Below are 23,906 nucleotides of genomic sequence, written 5' to 3' on the forward strand. Positions count from 1 at the left end.
TGATCTCCACAGTGATGGAGCCACCTGACCGTGGGCCAGACCCTCTGAAACTGTGAGCCAAAATTAATCCTCTCTCCTCCTTCTTTGAGACAGGGTCTCCTTATGTAGCAATGGATGTCCCAAAGCTTGCTAAGCAGACCAGGCTGGCCTTGAACTCCCAGACATCTGACTGCCTCTGCCTCCCCAAGTGCTAGGAGTAAAGGTATGTGCCACCATGCTGGACTCTACATCTCAGCTGTCTTATCACATTGATGAAAAAATGACTCATGTGTGTGCCTGTGCACAGGCTTGTTCACATGTTTATGTTTATATATGAATATGTCTCATGTGAATGTGAATGAATGTGACTGTATGAATGAATACATGTATGAATGTGCTTGTGGGTATGTATAGTGTGTGTGTGTGTATGTGTGTGTGTGTATGTGTGTGTGTGTATGTGTGTGTGTGTATATGTGTGTGTGTGTATGTGTGTGTGTGTATGTGTGTGTGTGTGTGTGTGTATGGAAAGAAACATACACACACACACACACACACACACACACACACACACACACAGAGACAGAGAGGGAGAGAGGGGCGAGGAAGAGACTGGTAGACATGTCAGCACTGTTGGTACAGTTTATGAATTAGCCATGCTGGGTACCGTCATATCTTCCCCTTCTGTGAGCTCGGCTGTTGGATGGGATGCTCAGAGAACACCCAGTTAGACTGACCTAAATTTTATGAATCACAGCTTGGCCCTCAGTAGTGCTCTTAGATCTCAACTCTTCTAATTTTTAGCTGCCACAATCCATGAGAATCACAGCACACCCTGCCTGCATTCTTTGCTCAGGCTAAGAGCTAGTCAGTACGTGCTGTTTCCTGGAGGGCCAGTACAGGTGGTTCTGTCATTGGTGAGGGCTGTGATGTGTCAGCTTGCTGTGAGCAGCTGGGCTGCCAACAGTCCACAGGCCTTGAGTGGTCAGAACCCCGCCCCCAGGGATAACTGCCTAATCTTACTAACAGAGGATGGTAGCTCTGCAAGAAGTGAGGTTTATGTATGACGCACAGCCCTGGGCCCAGCCTTCCATAGAGTATCAGAGAGACATCATGGGCATGGCTGCCCACCAACTGGGCACTGCTTAACCTAGAGTAGGAAGGTGCTCTGGCCTCTGGCCAGAAGGGCAAGGTGGGTCTACCCCAGGAGGTGAAGTTGGGCCTGAGAGGCAAAGGATGACCGGAAGCTCACTCCTAAGGATGCCAATCCCCAATTGAGCCACGCTGGGCACACTGGACAGGGACTAGGGCAGTGGTGAGGGAGAGTTGAACATGGGAAAGTGACAGCTCTCCATGTGTTATGGGCCCCTAGTGAAGAGATCCAGTGAGGCCCATCAGGTTCCTGTCATGTATTCAAGGAGCATGTATACACACACACACACACACACACACACACACACACACACACACACACACACACACACACACACCCTGCCAGGCTGTGAGAAGTAACCCTGTCTGGTGTCTTCTGTAGTGTGACCCCACCCCAGAATACATTTAGCTTTGTCCTCCAGCGAAAGGGAGACCCTGAGTCAGCACCACATCCCTCTAAACACCGGAAGACAGGCTCAGAGTGGACTGGCCTTAGGGAGAGGAGTCAGGGCTGAGCTAGCGCCAGGTGCGATGGTCAATATCATCAATTTGACAGGATCTAGGATCACCTAGGAGACAAGCCTCTGGGCAGCTCTGGGATGAAATTTCTAGCGGGTGTTGATGGAAATGGGACCATTTACTCTACTATGGGTAGCGTATCTCCATAGGTCACTGAATCAAAGGGAGAAAAGCAATCTGAACACCACCATCCATTTCTCTTTACTTCTTCACTGTGGACACACTGTGGCCAGCTACCTCACTCTCCTGCCATCTTGCCTTCCCCACCGTATGAACTCTATATTTTTATCATATGGTGATCCAAATGAAACTTGTTTGTTTGCTTGTTTGTTTGTTTTTTGAGACAGGGTCTCTCTACAGAGCCTTCTTTAAGGTATGAAAAAAAAGGGTGAGAACAATGGAACACAAGCCTTATTCCATGCTTATTCTGAGCAGACTCAGACCGTGGCTGACTGTAAGGTTCCCTCCCATCTCCTTCCACGGAAGGACGAAGCTCTTTCTTGTCTGGGCACGCTGGGCCTGGTTGCCAATCCCATTGCCAGCCTGCAGGACACTCCACCTGGGTGTCTGTGTGTATCTGCTACCCTGGAGATGCTCAAAACACCACGCCCTCCTCACCCTCCTAGTTCTACCCAGCCTGACCCCTAGATTAGAGAAGCCCCTTTGCAGAGACAGGGTCCTGAGCAGGGACACAGGCCACCACAGCCCGAGCACCAGGCATTCAGGCACCTCTGAGTTCCTTCTTTCTTTCTTTCTTTCTTTCTTTCTTTCTTTCTTTCTTTCTTTCTTGCTCTCCATGCCAGATGGCAGGCACGGCAGACAGGCAGGCTGAGGTTTGGCTGGGCGGAGAGCCCTACCCTCCCTGTACCTTCCTCCTCCCTGATCTGTGGTCTCCTTCCATTCCTTTCCCAACACCTTCTAGAAAAGCCCCCTGACCTCCCTGTTGAGATACCCTAGATATATTTTTTTTTCTTTTTTCTTTTGAAGCTCAAGGACTGTACGCTGCAACTCTCCAAAGGTACTGGGAAAAGAAAGATGGAGAGAGAGAGAAAGAAGAAGAAGAAGAAGAAGAAGAAGAAGAAGAAGAAGAAGAAGAAGAAGAAGAAGAAGAAGAAGGAAAAAGCCATGCCATTTCAGTTAAGTCAGCACAAGGCTCACCCTACGGTAGGCAAGATGTGACACGGTGGGGAGAGGCCTTTAAAGAATGAGTGAGAAAGCCCAGAGCATCAGAAGAAGTATGCTGGGCTCTGGCCAGCACCTGACAGAGGCAGAGGAGAAACAAAAGGCAGACTGACAGGCCCAGCAGAACCTCTTAGCAGCTTGGAGCCACTGCCTCCCGACATCTTTTATATACACCTTTTCCCCCTGGCCTTTTACTTTGAATAAGTTCTAATTTTTTCCCAAACTGTCCTGTTCTTAAATAGTGATTCAAAAACCAAGGGCTTCAGAGCAAACTAGCAAATGGAATTCAACTGAGAAACTCCCCCCGCCCCCTCCAGCCTGGTAGCACATTTTGTTTTAAATCCTGATTCTTCTAGGACCAAGTCAAACTCAGGCTTACCCAAGGATGTCATGGGGATGAAGGTGGACACCTGCCACCTGGGTAGCTACGGAACCGGGGATGCTTTGGCCACAGGCTCACTTGGCAGGACCCAGAGGCTGCCTGTCTCACAGCGAACATAGACTGAACAAGAGCTCTGAGGAGGCTGGAGAGATGGCTTAGTGGGTAAGCGTGCTTATTGTGAAGTCATGAGGACCTGAGTTAGAATCCCAGGACCTGTGTAAAAACTTAAAAAACAAAACAAAACCCAGATCTTTGCCACTGATTTGAAGAATAAATTCTGAACATCTAGTTGTCAAAAGAGAAGCACACATTAAGATCTTTAAAATCAATCTGTAAAGCCAGGCTTTAAACACGCAGAAGAGCATGCACATACATGCTCACACTAATGTTGAATAGAGCTGGTGAACATCAACTTGGCCTCATTGATTTTTTTTTTTTTTTAGATATATCAGTCTAATCCATGGAAAACTATAAAAATATGTAAATGATGTTTTTCTTTTCTTTTTTTTATTACATTCTGCTAATTTGTGTGGGGGTTTGTGTACATTGCACGTGTGTGAGGTTGCACGTGTGTGAGGTGGGTCTGGGTATGCTGCACATGTGTGAGGTGGGTCTGGGTATGCTGCACATGTGTGAGGTGGGTCTGGGTATGCTGCCCGTGTGTGACCCAGTCAGAGGATAACATTTAGAAGCCGGTTCTCGCCTTCCACCATGTAGACCCAGGGGCTAGAACTCAGGGTTGGTAGCAAGCATCTTTACCCACTGAGCCCTCGCCGCCATCAGTCCCCTGCAGATGTGATATTCTACTCTTTGGAAAACATTGTATGCTGTAAATATTCGCCTACTTAATTCTTTGAAAACCTGTTTTTGTCGGTTTTGAAACAGGGTTTCTCTGTGTAGCTTTGGCTGTCCTGGACTCATTTTGTAGACCAGGCTGGCCTCGAACTCACAGAGAACCACCTGCCTCATCTGCTTATGCCCATCTGAAAACCTGTTTTTAACTTCCTTCCTTCCTTCCTTCCTTCCTTCCTTTTCTCCCTCCCTCCCTCCCTCCTTCCCTCTCCTTCTCTTTTGCAGAGTTGAGGATGGGACCAGGGCTTTGCATATGCTATACAAGGGCTCTACCACTGAGGTGCACCCTAGTTGCTGAAAACAAATACATTTTAAAAAATGTCTGTAGCTCTGGTTGTTTTATACTATAAAGTTCCAGACTGATAAAGACTGGAAACTCTGCAAGTATATTCTTTCTTAGAGCTTGGTACAAATATCAACAAGGTCTTATCAACTGTGTTGTGCAGTGCTCACATAACTACTCTCCCAAGCTGGATTTTAAGTATAAGCGGATGGCTGGAGCTGGGGATGTGGCTCAGTTGGCAGAGGGCTTGCCCAGCATGCATGAAGCCCTGGGTTTAATTAACCCCAGCATTCTGTGACCTGGCTGGGGAGGTACAAGCCTGTAACCCCAGCATTTAAGAAGTGGAGGCAAGCTGGGCGGTGGTGGCACAGGACTTTAATACCAGCACTTGGGAGGCAGAGGCAGGAGGATCTTTGTGAGTTTGAGGCCAGCCTGGTCTACAAAGTGAGTCCAGGACAGCCAAGGCTACACAGAGAAACCCTGTCTCAAAAAACAAAACAAAACAACAAAACAAAAACAACAACAAAAAACAAACAAAACAGCAAAAGAAGTGGAGGCAGAAAGAAAATAAACTCAAGGTCATCTTCTGTCAGTCTGAAGCACAGAAGACAGCACCTTGGTACAGCTTTTGCTTGGATTTTTTTCGATTTTTAGTGAATTTGACTTTTACTTCTTTCATTCACGTAGTGGACATTAATAGCTTTTAAAAATTATGTGTGTGTATATTTGTGTCTCTGTGTTTGTACACATGTGTGCAGGTACCTACAGAAGCCAGAAGCCTTAGATGCCCCCGGAGCAGAGTCCCAGGCAGTGTGATCCATCAGACATGGGCGTTGAGAACCAAACTCTGCTCCTCTGCAAAGAGAACACACACTCGTAACTGGGCCATCTCTGCAGCCCTTTGTCCTTCTGTGTTGACAGCCTGGACCATTTTTCTCTGAATGGCTCATCATCCCTGTTGATGGAGCACCATAGCTGATTGGAATCTGGGTTCACCAGCGTGTGTGAAACCAGCACAAGCCATTTTCCTGTTCCTCTTGCATCCATCCTTTTGTTTTTAAGACAGGGTCTGGCAATGGCCTAGAACCTCATTAGGCTTGTCAGAGAGCTTCCGGGGAGCCACCTGACTCTGCCTCCCATCTTACTGTTGCTGGTATTATAGTCCTACTGCCACACCTGGCCTTTTACATTGGTTCTGGGGAACCCGAACTCAGGTTCTCACAATCGAGAGGTCAGTGTGCTACCCAGTGAGCCATCGCCCAGCCCTCTGTCATTTATATTAGAGCACGGAGCACTGGGAGGGACCCCAAATGCAGCTCAGGCAGCATGAGTCCACAGGACTCTCAGCGTAGCATCCCCACAACTGTCACTGAAATTGACTGAAATTATACAGCTTCCTTTCCCACCCCAAGGGGAAGAGCATTGAAAACATTTGTGGTTTGATGGGGTTTGTTGTTGTTGTTTGACTGGTGTCACTGTGTAGCCCAACCTAGCCCAGACTCACTGTACACCCATGGCTGACCCTGAACTGGAGACTCTCTTGTCTCAGGCCCGAGAATGCTGGGAGTACAGATTTACAGATATGCACTGCCACTGGATCAATTTTAAGTTTCTATAGTGTCTACATTTTATTTTCTTGTTTCACTGTAACAGAGATAGATGTAGAGAGATATTACAGCTTGTGCAATTTCAACAAATATTAAAATAACAGCTTTTTAAAAATGACTATTATATGTTTGTGCACTGTGGGCATGCCTGATACCCACGGAGGCCAGAGGATGGAGGTGCATCCCTGGAATTGGGGTTACTGATGGCTGTAAATTGTCATGCAGGTGCTAAGGAGCTGCTGAGCCATTTGTTATAGTCTTTGTGGCCACTGGAAGATAAGCACTGCTTCTCTTCAGAGCGATGTGGTTCTACAAAAAAAGGAGTCTCAGGTTGGGCAGACGATTCAGTGGGAAAAGGTGCTTGCTGCATAAGCCTGGTGGCCAGGGTTTGATCCCAGGAAGCCATATTGAGGTGGAAAGAGAACCAACTCCAGAGTTGTCCTTTGACCTCCGTATGCACACACTCACACATGTATCATGTATGCATTGGCACATACTCACACATGTATCATATATGCATGTATCACATGTACATATACACACACTGACACATGCATCATGTATGCATATGCACACACTCACACACATATCACATGTGCATATGCACATACTCACACATGTATCACATATGCATATGCACACACTCACACATGTATCATGTATGCATATGCACACAATATTAAATAAATAAATTTGAAACTATGTAAAACAGTAAAAGATCTATGCATCTCGAGCGATCCTCCTGCCCCAGCCTCTTGAGTGCTAAGATTACAACCACAAACCACCACACTGGCTGTAGATATTTTTTAGTGAGGTAGCTAGCATACATTCTCTGTCATCGCAGTAAGCCTTTGGAGAATGACGAATGTTTTACACAGACTACCCTATGAATCTTCCTCAGGCTCCCTATGTCCTTGCTCTGTCTCTCTCCACAGAATAGCCCAGCGTGCAGCAACCTACTGGACCCCTGGGCCCAATGCATCATGGCTACACCCGCTGAGCGTCTCCACTCCCCCTCGCCTGAGACAGAAGACTAGGAAGAAGCACAGAAACTGGCTGGAAGATTTTGTAAGAAAGCAGAGGATGTCCATGAAGGAAGGCAGCCGTGGCAGAGACCTGCTTGATCTTGAAAATGCAAATTCTCACCATCTGTGAAGAGAAACGGCAGGACCAGGAAGCCCTGCTCTGGCCTGTGTCCCCCTAAAGCCCACGTGAGGTCTGCCAGTCAGTCAGCTGGGGAGATGCTCAGCACCTCTGTCTCTCCTGTACATCCCCAGTGCCTTCAGACCCCCCACTGTGAGCTGAAGCGGCGAGGGCTCCCTCATCTGAACCTCCAGCTTCCAGAAGCTTGCGCTGCACACACATCTTTTCTCTATAAATGATCTAGTCTCTGTCCTACTGTAGCAACAGAAAGCGGATCCAGACTCTTGCGCTTGACGGATAAGCCAGCGTCACACAGCTAAGGAGTAGCAGAGCAAAGAATCAGACCCCAGGCAGGTGAGTGCCAGCGCAGGTGTGAGAAACCATTCTCTCACTTCCTCTTTGCTATATTGTAAGAAAAACATTACAAATGTCAGAAGAGTTAATATTCGGACTGTAAAAACCACTGCTCAAGCAAGAACATCAGTATAGAAGCTCAAGAGAAAATGGGGTCCGTGAGGCCAGGCCACACGGGCAGCTGAACGCAGGGTGGTGAACTGATTGTCAACCGTAGGTCCTGGGTTCCATCCTCAGGACTGGCTCAACCTGTCATGATATCACATGCCTGAAATCCCAGTACTCAGGAGTAGAGGAGGGAGAATCAAAAGTTCAAGGTTAGGGCTGGAGAGGTGGCTTATCAGTTAAGAGCTCAAACAGTTCTTGCAGAGGACCTGGGTTTGGTTCCCAGGCCCTGAATGGCAGCTCACAACCACCCATGACTACAGCTCCATGGATCCAAGTGTCTTATTCTGACACCCAAGGGCACCAGGTACACATAAGGTGCATAATATACATACAAGTAAAACATACACATAAAATAAGTACTTAAAAATAGATAAAAAGACTACTTTTTAAAAATTCAAGGTCATTCCCCAATCTAGTGAGTTTGAGGCCAGCCTGGGCTACATGAGACCTTATCTTAAAGAAGAAGAGGAAGGAAGAGGAGGAGGAGGAGGAGGAGGAGGAGGAGGAGGAGGAGGAGAAGAAGAAGAAGAAGAAGAAGAAGAAGAAGAAGAAGAAGAAGAAGAAGAAGAGGCAAAAATAAGATACCCAAACAAGACACACTGCTGCTTCAGCGGATCAAACAGCATGTGTAGGTTTGGTACTAGAAGTAGAGATGTGGGTGACCACAGCCTCTTCCAACATTGGGAACAGGGTGAAATTCCAGTGCCTTTACTTAGTTTCCAAGTTTTGTTTTGGGGTCTGGGAATATTTACATAAAAAGAATGAACAATGTTGGAACTGAGACTTGATTTAACTATGGAACTCACTTGTGTTTGTTTGTATGTGTTTTATGTGCATAGCTTAAGAAGAAACTGAAATTTAATTCATCTGTGTGCATGTGCATGAAAATACATGTGTGTGTGTTTGTGTATTCTTGCCTCTGTGTGTGTGTGTGTGTGTGTGTGTGTGTGTGTGTGTGTGTGTGTGTGTGTGCGCGTGCGCGCACGTACTCCCACAGAGGACAGAAGAATGTGCAGATCTCCTGGAGCTGGAGTTGCAAACCCTTATGAGCTGATTGCTGCGCACGGGTGCTGGAAGGCAAACTCCAGTTCTTTCGGAGACCGGGGAGTGCTCTTAACCACTGACCCATCTCTCCAGCCCCTAATAGTAACTTTACATAAAACGTTTCCAACACTTTTACACGTGAACTAGTTTGTTGGTGTAGATTCGTCCACTTGTGGCATCACATCTATGCTCAAAAGTGTCTGATTTTGGAGCATTTTAGACTCCAGAGTTTTTCAGACAGGCTTCTCAGCTCACACTGCCGTTTGAATGCCCCGTGTTGGGATGTGATGTGAGGCACACCTTCACTGTTGCGAGAGTGTGTTAGCAAGAGCACAAGGATAAACTGAGCACGTGACTGAGTGAGCTGAAGCTCGCCCTGCCTGATGCTACCCCTGCACTGTGTATACAGAGCACCTTGGCCAGCCTGTGAGCACTGCTGATCCCTAGGGTCACTTGTGCTCCTCTGTCTTTACTGCAGCAGGGAAGTCTGCCTTCCACCTGGGAAGGGATCGCTGGTCTGTGCTCTTAAAGCCCAGCAGAGCAGGGGTTGTTTTCATAAAAATTCAGCTGAAAGCTGCAAGGGGCCCAGTGAAGGCGTTTGTATTGTCTGCTTAAAAAAAAAATAATGGAAGTGTGTTAGTGGGCTACTTAAGGAGTTGTAAAACATTTAGAAATAAGTGGCACCTTTACCCACCTGAAGGGCCGTCGACTGTATTTTCTATGTCTGGTAATATAGCTGCTTGGTTTTTTAACTCTCTAGAGAGCTCCCCAGTGTTCAATTACCTTTATAACTGGGTGGGGGGTGGGGGTGAGCTCAGCCACCATATCTATGCTATTTAATTTTTTTTATCTTTTGCTTCTTTTTTCTGTTTTAGTTTTTGAGATAGGCTGTCATGTAGTCCAGGCTAGCCTCTAACTGCCTATGAGGTTTACTCTGAACTCACAATCTTCAGCATGATGTGCTGAGATTACAGGCATGTGCTACATTCCTTGCCATTTGTCACCTTCCTATGTGATATATAAAGGACTCTCAGCTTTGTGGTTCACTCCACTTATGCTGGAAAAGCATAAGTGTCTGAAAATTTAACTGTATGAATGGGCCTCAATAAGCTTTGCTTAATGACAGCAGCTACCCAGACAAAGTCTTGATGTGATCCCTAGGTAACACATCAACATTTAAATATATTTCTACTTGATTCTGCCGGACAGGACACACAGGTGAACCCTATAGGGGTGGTCCTTCAAAACAACCTCCTTCCTCAGTCCTGAATCGAATTGGAGGACGCAGAGAGGAGCTAGGCTCTGTTTTTTATTTTTGTCATTAGCCAAATGACCAAATGCCAAATTTGGCATTGTGACATGATGCCTTCATCTACAAAGTCCATGCACAAGCAAGTTACAAAAAAAAAAAAAAAATCTATACCCTGCCCCCTTGACCACCCTTTCTACCACTGACCATCCTCTCTTCTTTACACTTCCTGGTACTCACGAGATCAAGATCCCTGCCCAACAAAACCAAACACTTGCCTCATGTTTCTGTTACCGATAATTTCCCATCGATCATTTCTCCCTGCTAGCAGCCAACCATTGTGCCACTCCCTGGCTGCCTCTACCTGCCTGACTTCATGGAGAGTGGCCTGGACCTTCTCACAAAGGATCCACATGGCCCCCAAACATGGCAGACTCTGTCACCTGCAGAAGACTGGAATCATTTTCACAGTCACCAGTTCTGTACCACCTAATGCTTCAATTTCACCGTACTGCAAAGGCGGTCACCTCACCTAACAAAATATTCACACTTCGAACATTTAGCAAGGGGCCTTGAGCCAGCCTGGAAAGTGCCTGAGTTGGTGACCTGTGAGATTTTTCTTTCTCTATCTGTATTAGAGAGACAGAACTGCTCTGGCGAGCCAGCCGGGAACTGCCACCCCACAGAGGGTCCCCTCACACTCCCTGCACCTCTTGCCCAGGGACCTGCATACCTCCTGCAGCTTGACCTCCTCCGGCTGGAGGATGTCCAGCACCCCGCTGCTCTGGATCTCAGGAAGGTCTTGCCAGAGGTTGAACCTGGAGTGGGGGTTGCTGAGCAGGCAGATCTGAGGCAGAGCTTTCCTCTCAGGCGGGCTGGCCAGCTCCTCTTCTTCCTCCTCCTCCTCTTCCTCTGGCATGTCTTCCCCAGTCTGGGACCCATCTGAGTTGCTTTGTATTTCTGCATCCTGTTGCCTCCGGGTTTCGATTTCTTGGAGAGTTGATTTATCTCTGTACTCTTGATACAGGAGCCCTGAAATCAAAGCATCACAACAAAGACAAGAGCAGGATGTCAGACTGTGGGTCCTGGCGAAGCCCCATGCACACACAGAGAAAGCCAGCATGCCCTAGGCCTCAGCAGCAGGCTCCGGCCTGAAGAAGAGACCGCCCGCCACCTTCATTTATGGGGAAGATCAGCATGTGTAAGTTTCTTTTGACAAGTAAAGAAATCCCTGAGTAGATCCAAAATTGCTTTTCCCACACACACACCGGAAAAAAAATGAGAATACAGACTTTGTGTTAGTAGGGTGCATGTGAAATTGATGGAAACATCTCAATTATCTTCCAATATCCCACCAGGGTCCTTTCCCCAGCTTTAAATGTTTCAATATTAAAGATTAATCCTGTGCATCCCTGAACTGGGAGTGGTTATGAGCTTTCATGTTAAATCAGTGTCTCATCAACTGAGCCCAAAGGAAACGGTTGCCTCTGCCACTCACACTTGCAGGCTTATTTCTCTGACCAATCACATTTAAAAACAAATACGACCCAAAAGTCTGGGGAGAGACTTAGGGGTAACAGCGAGTCAGTGTAAACCCAGCACCTCACAGGAAAGAAATAAACATTTGAGATATTCTGGCTGCAGAGCAGAGGGACAGTCCCCTCCTCACAGGCTGGCAGAAACAGAGAGCTGGGACGACAGAGAAATGCAAGTATACTTAAGGTACCAGGGGAGTCCCATTAGGTAGTTGGACATACTGGGCATGGAGCTTTTTTTTCATGCAAGATCCAGTAAGGTTAAGTGGAATCCTTGCATCCTTGCTGTGGAGGCAACATGGATGTGAGCCACTGTTCCTTCTCCCTGCGGCTCGGAAGTATGTCAAAACAGTAGAAAGGGGAAAAGAGAAACATCACCGTGGAAATCCTGACAGCAGCTGGATAAATTGCATTGGCCAGCAGGAGTCTCATAAATCCATCCCATTGATTAAATTATTTGCTTCTGACGCAGAGTCGGGGTGACTCTGTGACTGTACATGATGAACAGCAAGGCAGAACAGCCCCAGCCTCAGAGGGTTAGGATCCTGTGTTTTTACAGCTCTCCTAGCTGCAGAATGCAACACGCAGAGTATCACAGTCATGCTGAATTCCACTCCAAGGGCCGTCCAGTGCCACCACAGAAACCAGCACAACAGACACACACCCTTGATTGTTTGTGTATGTTGGTGTGCCCATGCATGTATGTATGCATGCATGTAGAGAGCATGTGCCATTCTTCAGGTGATGGGCACCTTGGGCTTTTTCTTTGAAATAGGATTTCTTATTGGCCTGGAGCCCACCAAATAGATTAGCCTAGTTGGCTGGCCAGTGAACCCCAGGGGTACTCTTGTATCTGCTTCCTGAGCACTAGCATCATCTTAGACATATGCTGGCACACCTAGCTTTTAGTGGGTTCTGGGGGTTAGACCCAAGTCTTCGTACTTGTGTGGCCAGTATTTTACCACCTCCTCCGCCCTCCAAGCTAATTATCATCTGGAGGGTCTGACAATGCTTGCTGGAGCTCCCTCACAGTGACTTAGCGGAGTGGGTACTTAGTCATGGTTGAACACCTTTTATAACCACCATTTCCAAGCTTCCTGGAAGCATCTAACTTAGCATGTTTTAACGGCTCAAAAAAACCCATATCTTATGCCCCAGCCAACAAACTGTGGGCAAATACTACCCCAGACTTCTCGGTGGCGCATGTGCTGGCAGGAGACAAAAATACCAGCACTGTGGGTAGCTGTGTTGAAAATGGTATTTCTGAAAGTGCTTCACAGTGGACGCCGCCTCTTCCCTGTCCCCTCCCACCCCTGCTTTCCACTGGGGAGGGGAGGGCTGGGCTGGACAGTCTGTGCTCGGGGAAGGAGGTAGGGATGGATGGAGGCTGTCACCAGCGGTGGTGGGTTTCGGTATCTGCATTTGACACCACGGAGGGACCGAGGTCTGAACGATGATATGACAGTACTAGGAGGAAAAGCTTTTTTGGAACTGTGTCCCATGGGTGGGACTTATCAAAAGAGGCTGGGGTGGCTGCACTGTTCCTTCTGCCGTGTGGTACTCTTAGATGATCCACGAAGCAGAAAGAGTGCCCTCACCTGACACAGGTCCACGGGAAGCTGGGGTTATTGACTGGCAGCAGAACACTGAGGGGCAACATCTAACTGTTTACACATTACCAGTGTCAGGATTTGGATGTAGCACCCCCCCCCCAAAGGCTCATGTGCTTCTTGGCTTGATCTCCATTGTAGCAATGGTGGAGGGTGGCCTCAGAGGAGGTAATTAAGTGACACAGGCATCTCTTCTTAAAGGTTCCATCAAAGCCTTTGATCAAGAGCAGGTTGTTCTAAAATCAACTGTCTGGCCCTGGAGCTCTCTAACTTCCTTTCATAGTCTTGCCTTGATACCATTTCCTGCGTGTGGCACGGCCCTCACCAGGGCCAACAGAAACTGGTGGCCTGATATTATACTTTAAAAAACATGAGCTAAATAACCTATTTTTTTGTATAAAGTTCCTAGCCTCCAGTATTTTGCCACAGCAATACAAAATTTACCAAAACATTCAATCAAGGTATAGATTAATATACTAGGCAAGGAGACAGAAAAGGGGGTTTATCTTCTAAGAGTTTCTTAAAATGGTATCTGTGGTTGCTTGAATAAGGGTGGCCCCCACAGGCTCATATATTTGAATGCTTGCTCATCTACCAGTTGTTGGACTATTGGAAAGGACTAGGAGGTGCGTCTCTGTTGGAGTAGGTGTGCCCTTGTTGGAGGTGTGTCACTGGGGGGTAGGTTTTGAGGTTTCAAAAGCCCATGCCAGACTCAGTATCTCTCTCTGCCTACTGCCTGCCTGCCTGCGGATCAGGATGTAGCTCTCAGTCAGTTCTCCAGCTCCACCTCTGCCTGCCGGCCGCCATGTTCCTCTCCATGACGGTAATGGACTCCCCTCTAAAACTGTAAGCCAGCCCCCAAATAAACGCTTTCCTTTATAAGGACTGCCTGAGCTATGGTGTCTCTTCACAGCCATAGGAGAGTAAGACAGTGTCCGTCCCCAGTGCCCTTCCTGCTGTCACAGACCTTGGCTAGAGGATGTGGTGTGTGAAGCTGAAACAGCCACCTTATAACAACAACAAACAACAAACAAACAAACAAACAAACAAACAAAGGGAGGGAATGCAGAAGCCACAGCTGTGTGGCTGTGTTGGTGAATGAATCAAATTTAACCAACTTTCTACCTCTCGACTCATTAGAAAAGATGGACCACCTGCACTGCTGAAGACACATTGTTTCTATAGTGTTACTGCCAGCCAAACGCTCAACAGCAGTCAGTTAGAACATTGAAAGGGCTCCACCTTTCCTTCCCCTCGAGCTGCACCCCAGCTCCCTGACCTCCTGGGGCTACCACTATCACAATTGTCTAACACACCATTTTCATAATTGTTCTTTTTTTTTATTTGTCTTAAACCCTAATTTTCATATAAACAGATTCATCCCGGACAACTTCTGTCCTCAATGGACTGTTAGTGTCTCAGGTGCCTTGTTTCCTGTTTGTGCCATCAGCAAGCTCACTTTCCCGTGGATGCTAGCTCTGTCCCCGTCAAAGCTCATGCTTATGTGATATGCAGGCCGAGCAGAAAGACTTTGCTCTCACATCTTACTGAAACAATCTGTACTGGGCTGGCCGTGTTGTGTTGGGGGGGGGGGCCAGCTCCTCTGACCAAGGCACACACCACCTCATCAGTCAAAATCTATCCACTGAAGAGAAAGCACTTTTCCTTTAAATCTTCCAAGGCTCCTCGTAAAGGGCAAGCTACTCACTTATTATTTAACAAGCAATTTCTACGTGCCAAGCACCATGTGAGGTGCCAGAGCCAACACACAAGCACACTCACATCCCCAGCATCCCCAGCACCACCCAAGCCTGAGGGGTGGAGAACCACAGAGACAAAACCAGAGTGGGGAATGGTTTATCTTCAGGCTGAAACTGATCTCCTAGCCTTCAGCTCCCTCCTCCCAGGCCTGGGGTAGGAAGCCTTTCCAAGAGGTCTCCCCACAGCTGGGTCTGCTCCCTATCAATCCTGGAGACGCTGTGGCCGTCCCTTACAGGGTTTGGCAGTGGAAGATAATCATATGTATTTTTTTTAATTCAAAATTTGTATTTAAAAGACTAAATTGTTGATGGCTCTGACAACATCCCAGAATCTTTTTCAAAGCACCTGATTAACAGGACCTGTTCACAGGTGGCCCGGTGGTAACACGAGAAGTAGTTTGGTGTCAGAAGCAGTTTTGAAGGGCAACGCTTCAGCTCTTGGGACCCCTCAACCCTCTGAGGGCTCACAGAACTTCCTCCTGGCTCTGGAGGAGCAGGACCCCCAAGTGCTATTCCCTTGGGTCCATCCCGGGCAGCCTTCAGCAAAGAGTCTTCTGGGAGCCGGTGGCACCCCTGCATCTATCACTCCCACTGGTGCAAAGAGTGCACAGCCAGACGGGCTCTTCCCAGAGCTCCCGAGTACAGCTTTGACTCCTGGCTACCTTCCAGGTCCTCCCAGGACCTCCCTGATGAGACCAAAGAAGGCTTCATCCTCTCTCCCCACCCCCCACCTCTCTCTCTCTCTCCAGCTAGGCTACTCCATTCCCTGTCTTGGGGCAGAAGTGACCGGAAACAGCGTTTTCTGCAGGAAAGGGCTGGACCAAGAGTGTTCTCCAAAAGACATCAGGATCAAAATCCTCCGCTTAAGCCCCGTGGAGAGTCTCAAGCTCCTACGTAACTCAAGAACTCAAGTTCTCAGAGGCAGGAGGCATGTGCGAGGTCCAGGCTAGCCTGGGCTACTAAATAAATTCCAGGCCAGCCAGGGCTGCAGTGTGAGACTCGGTCTCACAAATAAACCATGATCCCCAGCTAAATTAGCCCGTTGGTGCAGCACTAATAAAACGTGGCAGCTGTGCCTAGGAAACCATTAGAAGCCCTCATGTCAAAAGCTGCATGCCAGCCAGCCCAGCAGCCAGGGTCCCCTGGAATCCGCTGGGTCACAAGGCCCAAACGAGACACTGCCCACCATGGACCCACCTATTTGTTCAATGAGGTTTCTCCAGGAGTCAGCGGGAATAGGATGGATCATCTGCAGGGCCTCGGTGAGCGTGGTGGGGCTGTCGGTGAGGGCAGGGCACTCCTCGGGTGTGGTCCCATTTCCAGGGGTGGAGGATGACTCGCTGCAAGAGAGGAGAGAGAGTGAGGGCTGTTTATTTTTAAGCAACGACACACCTTGGCTAGATTGCAAGAGACAGTCAGTCCATACAGGCTGCTGGCTAGGGCTACTGCCCTGTGTGCGTCCAAGCCACGGAGGTCACAGTGGCCGCCACGTGTCCGGACCAGACGAGCCCTACAAACCCTTTTTGTCACCATACCAGGGCGCGACGGGGTGATTCACTCCTACACAAGTCCGCCCAAACCTTCATGTTTTTGGAGCTCCCCGGCAGGCTTCGGAAACTTGGCGTATCCTGCCCGCTCTCCAGCGCGGAAGGCCGCTCCAAGGAGTCCTGCCAGCCCGCTGCCACCCCACGCCCTTAGCTATCGCGCGCCCCCTGGCCCCACTCGCGGCTCTAATCCTCTAGTCCCAGAGACTCAGGGTGCAGAGAGAGGCACAGGGTGGGACGCGCGCACTCTGGCGTCCAGGGAGAGGGTGCAGGAGGCCACCCTGCGCGGGGACTGGGTTCTAGTGACTTGGACTAGGACGCACAATTCTCCCTGGGAGAATTCAAGTCCGACAGGTTAGAGTTAGTCAGGGGCAGCAGGAGCCCGGGGGCCAAGGACCCGGGTAGGCCGCAGGGGTCCGTGAACATCATCCGGGCGCTAGTGGGAGGGAGCACGTAGGGACAGCTCGCGGGGCCGGGATGCTACCGGTCCTCACCTGCCGGGCAGGTGTCCCGCCGCTGAGTCGCGCGTGTCGCTCTCCGAGGTAGAGCTGTCGTGGTCCACGGCGCAGGCAGCGCTGAAGGCTGCAGCCAGCAACTCCATTTGGGGACCGGTGACAGGGCAGGCTCAGGGGCAGGTGGGGGGCCTCGTGGGGGGCCCAGGGCCCGGCCAGGGACAGCACGCGGGCTCCGGAGCGAGGTCGCAGCGCGCGCGGCTTTAGCCGAAGCTGCCGCCGCCGCCACCGCCGGGGTAGAGCGCTCCCGAGGACGAGCGCGCGCCTGGAGGCTCCCGGGGTTGCCACGGCAACGGGGGAGGCGGGCGGGGCGCGCGCGGCGGGGGCGAGGCCTGTGGCGGCGAGGTGGGGGCGCTGGGGCCCGGTGCACCCGGACCAGGGGGCGGTGACTCCTCACATGGACCGGAGCCCCGCGGCGCCTGCCTCCCCCGCGGCTGCTGGGTGCTGGGAGATGTGAGGACAGAGGGACCCGGAGCTGCCTCTGCCAGTCTTCCCCTCCTGCGGGTGGGTAGGTTTTCGCAGCTTCGCCCCCAGGTTCCTGGAAGGCGCGGGCAAGGCGACCCTCTGTCCCATCCCCCGATCTGTACCGCACTGGGGGCCCTTTGCAGTTCCATTACAGTTCAGTCTCCTGGATCGCGCCTTAGGAATGTACACTCTCTAATGACAGTTGGTAGAAACAGAGGTGTCCCGGCGCCCTTCTCTTGACTCTTAGATGTGTGTGTGGGGGACATCTAGTGCAGATATCTTGCCTGAATGAACCGGTCTGCCTAACGGACCAATCTCTCCCAGTGACTCCCTGACGCTGTCAGGCAGGAGTTAAAGAGGAGGACCGAAGTTCCCTGAAACTGCTGTAGCATTTCCCTACCCTACTCCATTGGTTCTTGAGATCTGTGCCTTACTGTTAGCTAGTGCAGTGCTCAGATAAGGCGAATAAGCGAGAGAAGTAGGTGAGTGGAGTAGTTAGTTACAAGCTCAGACCCACTCGGAAGGAAAGTGAGCCTGGGCCAAGGCTCCATTATATTGCCATCTCGGGTGTGACATGGAAATCCGGATGGCCTGTTTCCCGGTCCCCTTAGCTGGAGGCCAGGCTGCTCCTCTTGGATGAGCCAGATGACAGCTGCCTTTCTCTGAAGCAGCCGTGGCCTCACCTGAGAGTGTGAGGGTGGGGTACAGTTTTCTCTGCATGGCCCCTTCCGCACTCCTTTAAAGGAGCTAGTTCCTGGGGACTTGAGGCAGCTATGGTTTTTGGTTTTTTTATGTGTATAAGTGTTTTGCCTGCTGTATGTATGTATGTATGTATGTATGTATGTATGTATGTATGTAAGTATGTGACCAATGTGTTTGCCTGGTGCCCTAGGAAATCAGGGAAAGGCATTGGACTCCCAGGACTGGAATCAGGGATGGTTGTGAGCCACCATGTGGATGCTGGGAACTGAATCCCTAGTCCTCCGCTAGAGCAACAAATACGTGCTCTTAACCACTGAGCTGTTGCTCCAGCCCCAAGCAGTGCTCATTCTTGGGAGGCAGGGCTGGACAAGTGAAAGAAACAGAAGCTGAAGTGAAGGGAGGGTTGTTTTGCTCGGAAGGGGCGATGGTTAGTTAATTGCTATTTGACAGTCTGGCAAGCACAACCAGACAAGAGTCTGAATGAGGGATCGTCTACATCAGCTATGTCTGTGGTGAATTTCTTGACTAGGTTAACTGAGGTGGGGAAACCCAGCCTATCGTGGGCTGTGCCCATTCCTACAGACTGTGTTCGAGTGAAAAAGCTGAGGAAGTGGTCTGAGCATGTGTGTGTGTGTGTGTGTCCCCATCTCTCTGTCCTTGATTGTGGATGTGCCTTGACTGGCTGCTTCAAGTTCCTACCTTGACCGGAGCTGAAACAAACCCTTTCTCTCCTAAATTACTCTTGTTCTGGGTGTTCTATTGCAGCAACAGAAGTGAAAGCAAAGCAGGAGGGGTCTGCCATTCCCAGGTTACAGGAGTCGAGATTATGTCCCCTAAGACACACGGTTCTCTCAAGGCCTCCTGGGAGTTGAGAGAGAACCTCGGGGTCTTCTTTCCAAGCCCGGTGCCTGCCTTCGTCTCCCGGACATGGCTCTGCCTAGCATCTTCCCTCCACATTTCTATCTGCTCCGCGGGCATCCTCATCACTACCACCTCAGGCTCCACTCTGGCTGCTGCAATGAGCTACCCGAGCTGGGGAGGCTTCCGCACGCACGACGCACGACGGGAGTCTAGCTTTTACAGCTCTGGGGGAGGCTGATGACTGAGGTGGGCCAGGGCCCCAGACTTCCAACTACTGACTTCTCATTGCGTTCTGGCAGAAAGAGGGGGAGGACATTCTCTAGCGCTTTCTAACCCCATTTACGAGGGACCTACCCTCATGTGGTAGAAGCTTCCCAAAGGTCTCATGTCCTAATAACATCAAATGGGAGGAGGGTTATTTCAACATGTGAATTTGGGGGATATAAATATTCGGCACATAGTATTCTTCCACTGGTGCTCCCCCCCTCCCGATTTATTTCTGTAAACTCAGACTGCATCTCACACACCCAAACATCACAACAGTCATAGCTTCTCCCAGCATCAATACTGAAGTCTCATCTAAATCAAGTGTGGTGGGTAAGATAAGTCAGTGGTATCTTGCAAGGCCCTGGGCTGGATACTTATTCCTGGGGGGCAGGGGGGCAGGCAGAAAAACCAACAGTAACAAGTTAACCATAATTAAAACTCCAGGTCTGGTTTATCCTCTGGTAACACTTTTTTTTTTTTTTTAAATCTGAAACCAAACATGATATGCCTTTCTAAATATAGTATTTGGCCCAGGTGGGGATCAATGCCCCATTTCCAGAAGGGAAAAATAGGAATGAAGAAAGAAGTGACAGGCCCCAATCAAGAATCCTGGGGTGATGGTCCATCTTCTTTGTCATCTTGCCTGGACCTTTGGGTGTACCAAAGAGGGTTTCCAGAAACAAAGAAGATTCACCATGGACATGGGCAGCGCCATCAGTGGACCAAGGTTGCACGTTTAATAAAAATGACATAGTCCAGCCACTTCGTTCAACTCTCTGCTTCCTGATTGTGGATGCAGTGTGGCCAACTGCCTCACGCTCCTGCCTTCACATCCGCCATGACTTCCCTACCAGTGTAGGCTGCACTCTCAAGCTGCTGAGCCAGCAGATCCCATTCCTTCCTGAAGCTGCACTTACTTACTGGTAACTTTGTTTTGGAAGCAAGAGCAGTAGGCAAAACACCAGGTCAAGCAAATTCCATGCGGCTTGGGCATAGTTCTTTCTGGATTGTGGCTCCAGATCACCTAGGGGCGATGTTGCCTTGCTGTTTGTTGGGGCTGGCCCATGCTGAGGCTCTCTATGGCCTGCACCCACGCCCGAGCAGGTGTCCTTAGAAAGGAGAGAAGACCAGTGGCTCTCAATCTTCCAAATGCTGCAGACTTTTAATACAGTTTCATGTTGTGATGAACCCCAACCATAAAATGATTTATTTGCTACTTTATAACTATAATATCACTGCTATTGTGAATTATAATGTAAACACCTGATATGCAGGATATCTGATATGTGACACCTGTGAAAGGCCGACCCTCAAAAGTGATCTCAACCCACAGGTTGAAAGCCACTGGAGTGCCCCAGCCTAGGCACTCTGTTCTGTCACTAACCCAGGCTGAGCCTGAGAGCTAGTCTCAGCTTCACTTCTGTGCCTCCTTTCACAAGCTAAGGGCTTTCAAAGCTCCATGGGTCTCCTCAAACCCCTCAGAGCAATCTCTTTTTTCCTTGGTATTTGGACTGTTAAATTTTTTTCCTCACAGGATTTCTGGGCCTTGCTGGCTGCCTGCCTCACTCAGATTCGTCGATAAACCTGTCTCACAGGAATGAAGCAGACTGTGATAGAGCAGGACACGTGACGTCCTCCCTTGGCCTCCTTGCACAGGTGCACAGGCATGAACATGTACACACACACACACACACACACACACACACACACACACACACACCACATGTACCACTTTCTCAATACATACATAAATAAAAATAATTTAAAAACACACTTTCTCTCTATATATTAGTTTTTCTCTCTGTCCTCTTCCTAAGCTGGGAGTTTGAGGGTTTGATTTTAAACACTGCCCCTGGAGTTCTGTGACCTGAAGGCAGTCATAGCCTCCCGATGTCCCATTTACCAGCCCATTCCCCGCTCCCCGAAGGTGAACACAGCCTTTTTTTTTCCTGAGCTCTGGCCTGTGCATACTTTCCTAGGCTTGTTAAAAAAAAAAACAAAACAAAAAAACAAAAACAAAAACAAAAAACCCTTTGCTCCTCTAAGACTTCTGGTGATGTTTTCCTTGTGGGAGGTTGTCCCCCACCAGGCCCCTCTCCTTTATCACCAGCAGTGGCCACTTGGCACCATGATGCTCTGTGAACCAGGCAACCCTGGGAAAGCATTTCATGGGCAGTGAGCAGGTCCTGCTGATTTGCATGGCTCTATCTCTTAAACCCAAAGTGACACTAAATGGAAGCTGTCACCCTCACACACTGCTGCACCGAAGAATAAAGATTCAACTTCTCTAAAAATCCAAAAATACCAGGGTGAAATTACATACATTAACATGAATATAATAAAATCTTCCAGTTGAAAAATAAGCTAAAAATATGCTCCTAATTATAAAATCAGTTTAGAGACTCTCTGAGTTCTGAGACATGTAACCTTAAGCTAAATCCCCATGTTCTAATTCCCATCATATTTAGCGCTTATTAGGCAGGCTATTATTAAAATCTCTACTTCACTGACATTTTGCTCTGAATCATTCACAAAGTAAAACACTAAGAGGTATTTCGGATAATTTGTGGCTGGCACACAGTAGGTTCTCTATACGCATGTGTGGATAATTTAGTAAGTTTTTTTTTTTTTAAGTATTTAGTTTTTCGGGCAGTTTGTCTTAAGGGTCATTTATGTCTTCTTTTAGGGTATAAGTATTTGCTTTTTCTTTATAAGGCAAACCCCAGCCATTAGGCATCTTTGTTTGTTTGTGCTTCCTGAGCCTAAGGTCTCGTAGGTGGCTCGTGGCAGATTTGGAAGCATATTGTCATGACAAGTGTCCTAATTTGTCGATTCGACACAATCTGGAGGCATCTGAGAGGAAAAGCCTCAACTGAGGAATTGCCCACGCCTCGCATCTCATTGGTCTGTGAGCAAACCTGTGGGAGACCGGATTGGTTGTTAGTTGGTATAAGACAGGCGCCGCCCACTATGGGAAGCAGGGCTCCTCCTCCGGCGGGGTGGTCCTGGTCTTAGAAACTAGTTAAGCATGAGGCAGGGAAGTTGCCAGCGAGCTAGCCGGTGAGCACCAACATGGTTTCTGCTTCAAATCCCTGCTTGAATCCTTGCCTTGTTTTCCATCATCGATGGATCATAACTGATGTGTAAGCCAAGAATACAAAAAACAAAAAATAATTACTTTCTTTCTCAAGTTGCCTTTGTCAGAACGTTTTATTACAGCCACTGAGATGAAGCCAGAACGCTTAGTTTAATTCTCAACTCAACACAACCACAAATCACCTGGAAAGAGAGACTTAAGGGATGGTTTAGATCAGGTCGGCCTGTGGGCGTGTCTGGGGTGGGGGGTGTTAGAGGGGGTAGGGTGGGGGCGGGGAGGGAGGGGGAATGAGAGGGGGGAGTGTTGTCTTGACTTAATTGAAAGTGGTTTGGGTCTTGAGTTATATAAAAGTAGAGAAAGCTGGCTGAGTACCAAGACTGTATGGTTTTACTCTCTGCCTCCCCACCCCCCGACCGGCGCTGCAAGTTCCTGATGCTTGCTTGCACATTTCCCACGTTGATGGACTGTGAGCTAATAAGCCCTTCCTCCCCTAAGTGGCTTTTTTAACGGGGTATTTTACCATGGCAACAGAAAGGTATCTAGGCCACACCTCATAGTGAGTCAACATGACTTTTGTGGGATAAGGAACCACAATTTGTTTTCATGAATAGGGGATTAAACCCAGGGTCTCTTGCGTGGCTAGGCAAGCAAGCGCTTGACCCCTAACCAACCTGAAAACCTAGGTCAGCTCTCTGAGTAGGTACCATGTCCCCATGTCCCCAAGGTGTCAGGTGAGACCTCTGGTTGGCCTTTCTCTTCTTTCTTTCCATCCTTCCTTCCTTCCCTTTCTGCTTCCTTCCTTCTTTCCTTCTCTTTCATATCATGTTGCCCAAGAAAGTGCGAGAAGAGAAGACCTTGGGTGGCTCCCTGTTGATTTGAATGTCCTTTCATGGTTGCCACCACAGATTGAGTTTACTAACCATCTGTGGAGTGTATGAGTGCTTCCAGCAAATTATTCAAGCTGAGGGTGGACTTGAAGACCCCCTCAGTGGACTTGTGGCTCCCAGTGGCCTCAGTTTGCATTAAAGCATAGTAGTCACTTTTCCTCCCCCACCCCCCGCCCTCCGCCCTCCGCCCTCCAACCTGCTGCTCCTTCATCTCCTCTCTGTCCTGAAGTCACCCACCAGGTGAGTTTCCTCCAGCTCACTCATCCCACACACCTGTTACCCTCAATGGCTCCTCAGGGCCTTGCTGCCAACTCACCATGTCCTGGTATCAGTGCCCAGCAAGGCTAAGGGCAGTGGGGTCACTTCTGACAGCTCTCACAGCTGGGGCCTGACCTCTGTTAGTACCTTCTGTTACCCCTGAACTTGTTGGAATCATTGTGAGCCCTGACTATGTCACTTATCTTTGCAACCCCTGCACATCTTGGGGCAATTGGTAATGCAATGAGGTGCGTGCTGTGTAACACCTGGCTTCTTCTATGGCGCGGCACTGGCGGTGTTTGCATTGCATCTTGGGTATCTTTGCCCAAAGGCTCCTTCAGTTGACTTTATTGGGAAGATGTTGGCAGCTCCTAGGATGAGTGCCCCCAGCTAAAAGGAGGTAACTGTGACTTGTATGTGTGTTTGTGGGGGGGGGGGGTGAAACCGGGAGGGACCCTCAAACTCATTCCACTTGGACGTGGTCCCTCTGAGAAGTG

At 49.1% G+C, this 23,906-nt stretch overlaps 1 protein-coding gene across 3 annotated transcripts in view; it reads right to left on the reverse strand.

Moving 5' to 3' along the window:
• The window catches only part of NGEF (neuronal guanine nucleotide exchange factor), an 87,491-nt gene that overhangs the window by 15,059 nt on the left and 48,526 nt on the right, over positions 1 to 23,906 (reverse strand). For 2 of the 3 annotated variants that reach the window (XM_084780469.1, XM_084780467.1), the window contains 2 exons: positions 16,014 to 16,156; positions 10,645 to 10,943 (listed from right to left, as the gene is read on the reverse strand). In XM_084780469.1, coding sequence (XP_084636595.1) covers positions 10,645 to 10,943; positions 16,014 to 16,156 — 442 coding nt within the window. Of the gene's footprint in view, positions 1 to 10,644; positions 10,944 to 16,013; positions 16,157 to 16,854; positions 17,133 to 23,906 lie in introns of those variants that run through there. The other variant, XM_084780468.1, reaches the window with a different exon arrangement.

Source organism: Acomys minous (genome assembly GCF_964271855.1).
Source record: "Acomys minous genome assembly, chromosome: 4".
NCBI lineage: Eukaryota > Metazoa > Chordata > Mammalia > Rodentia > Muridae > Acomys > Acomys minous.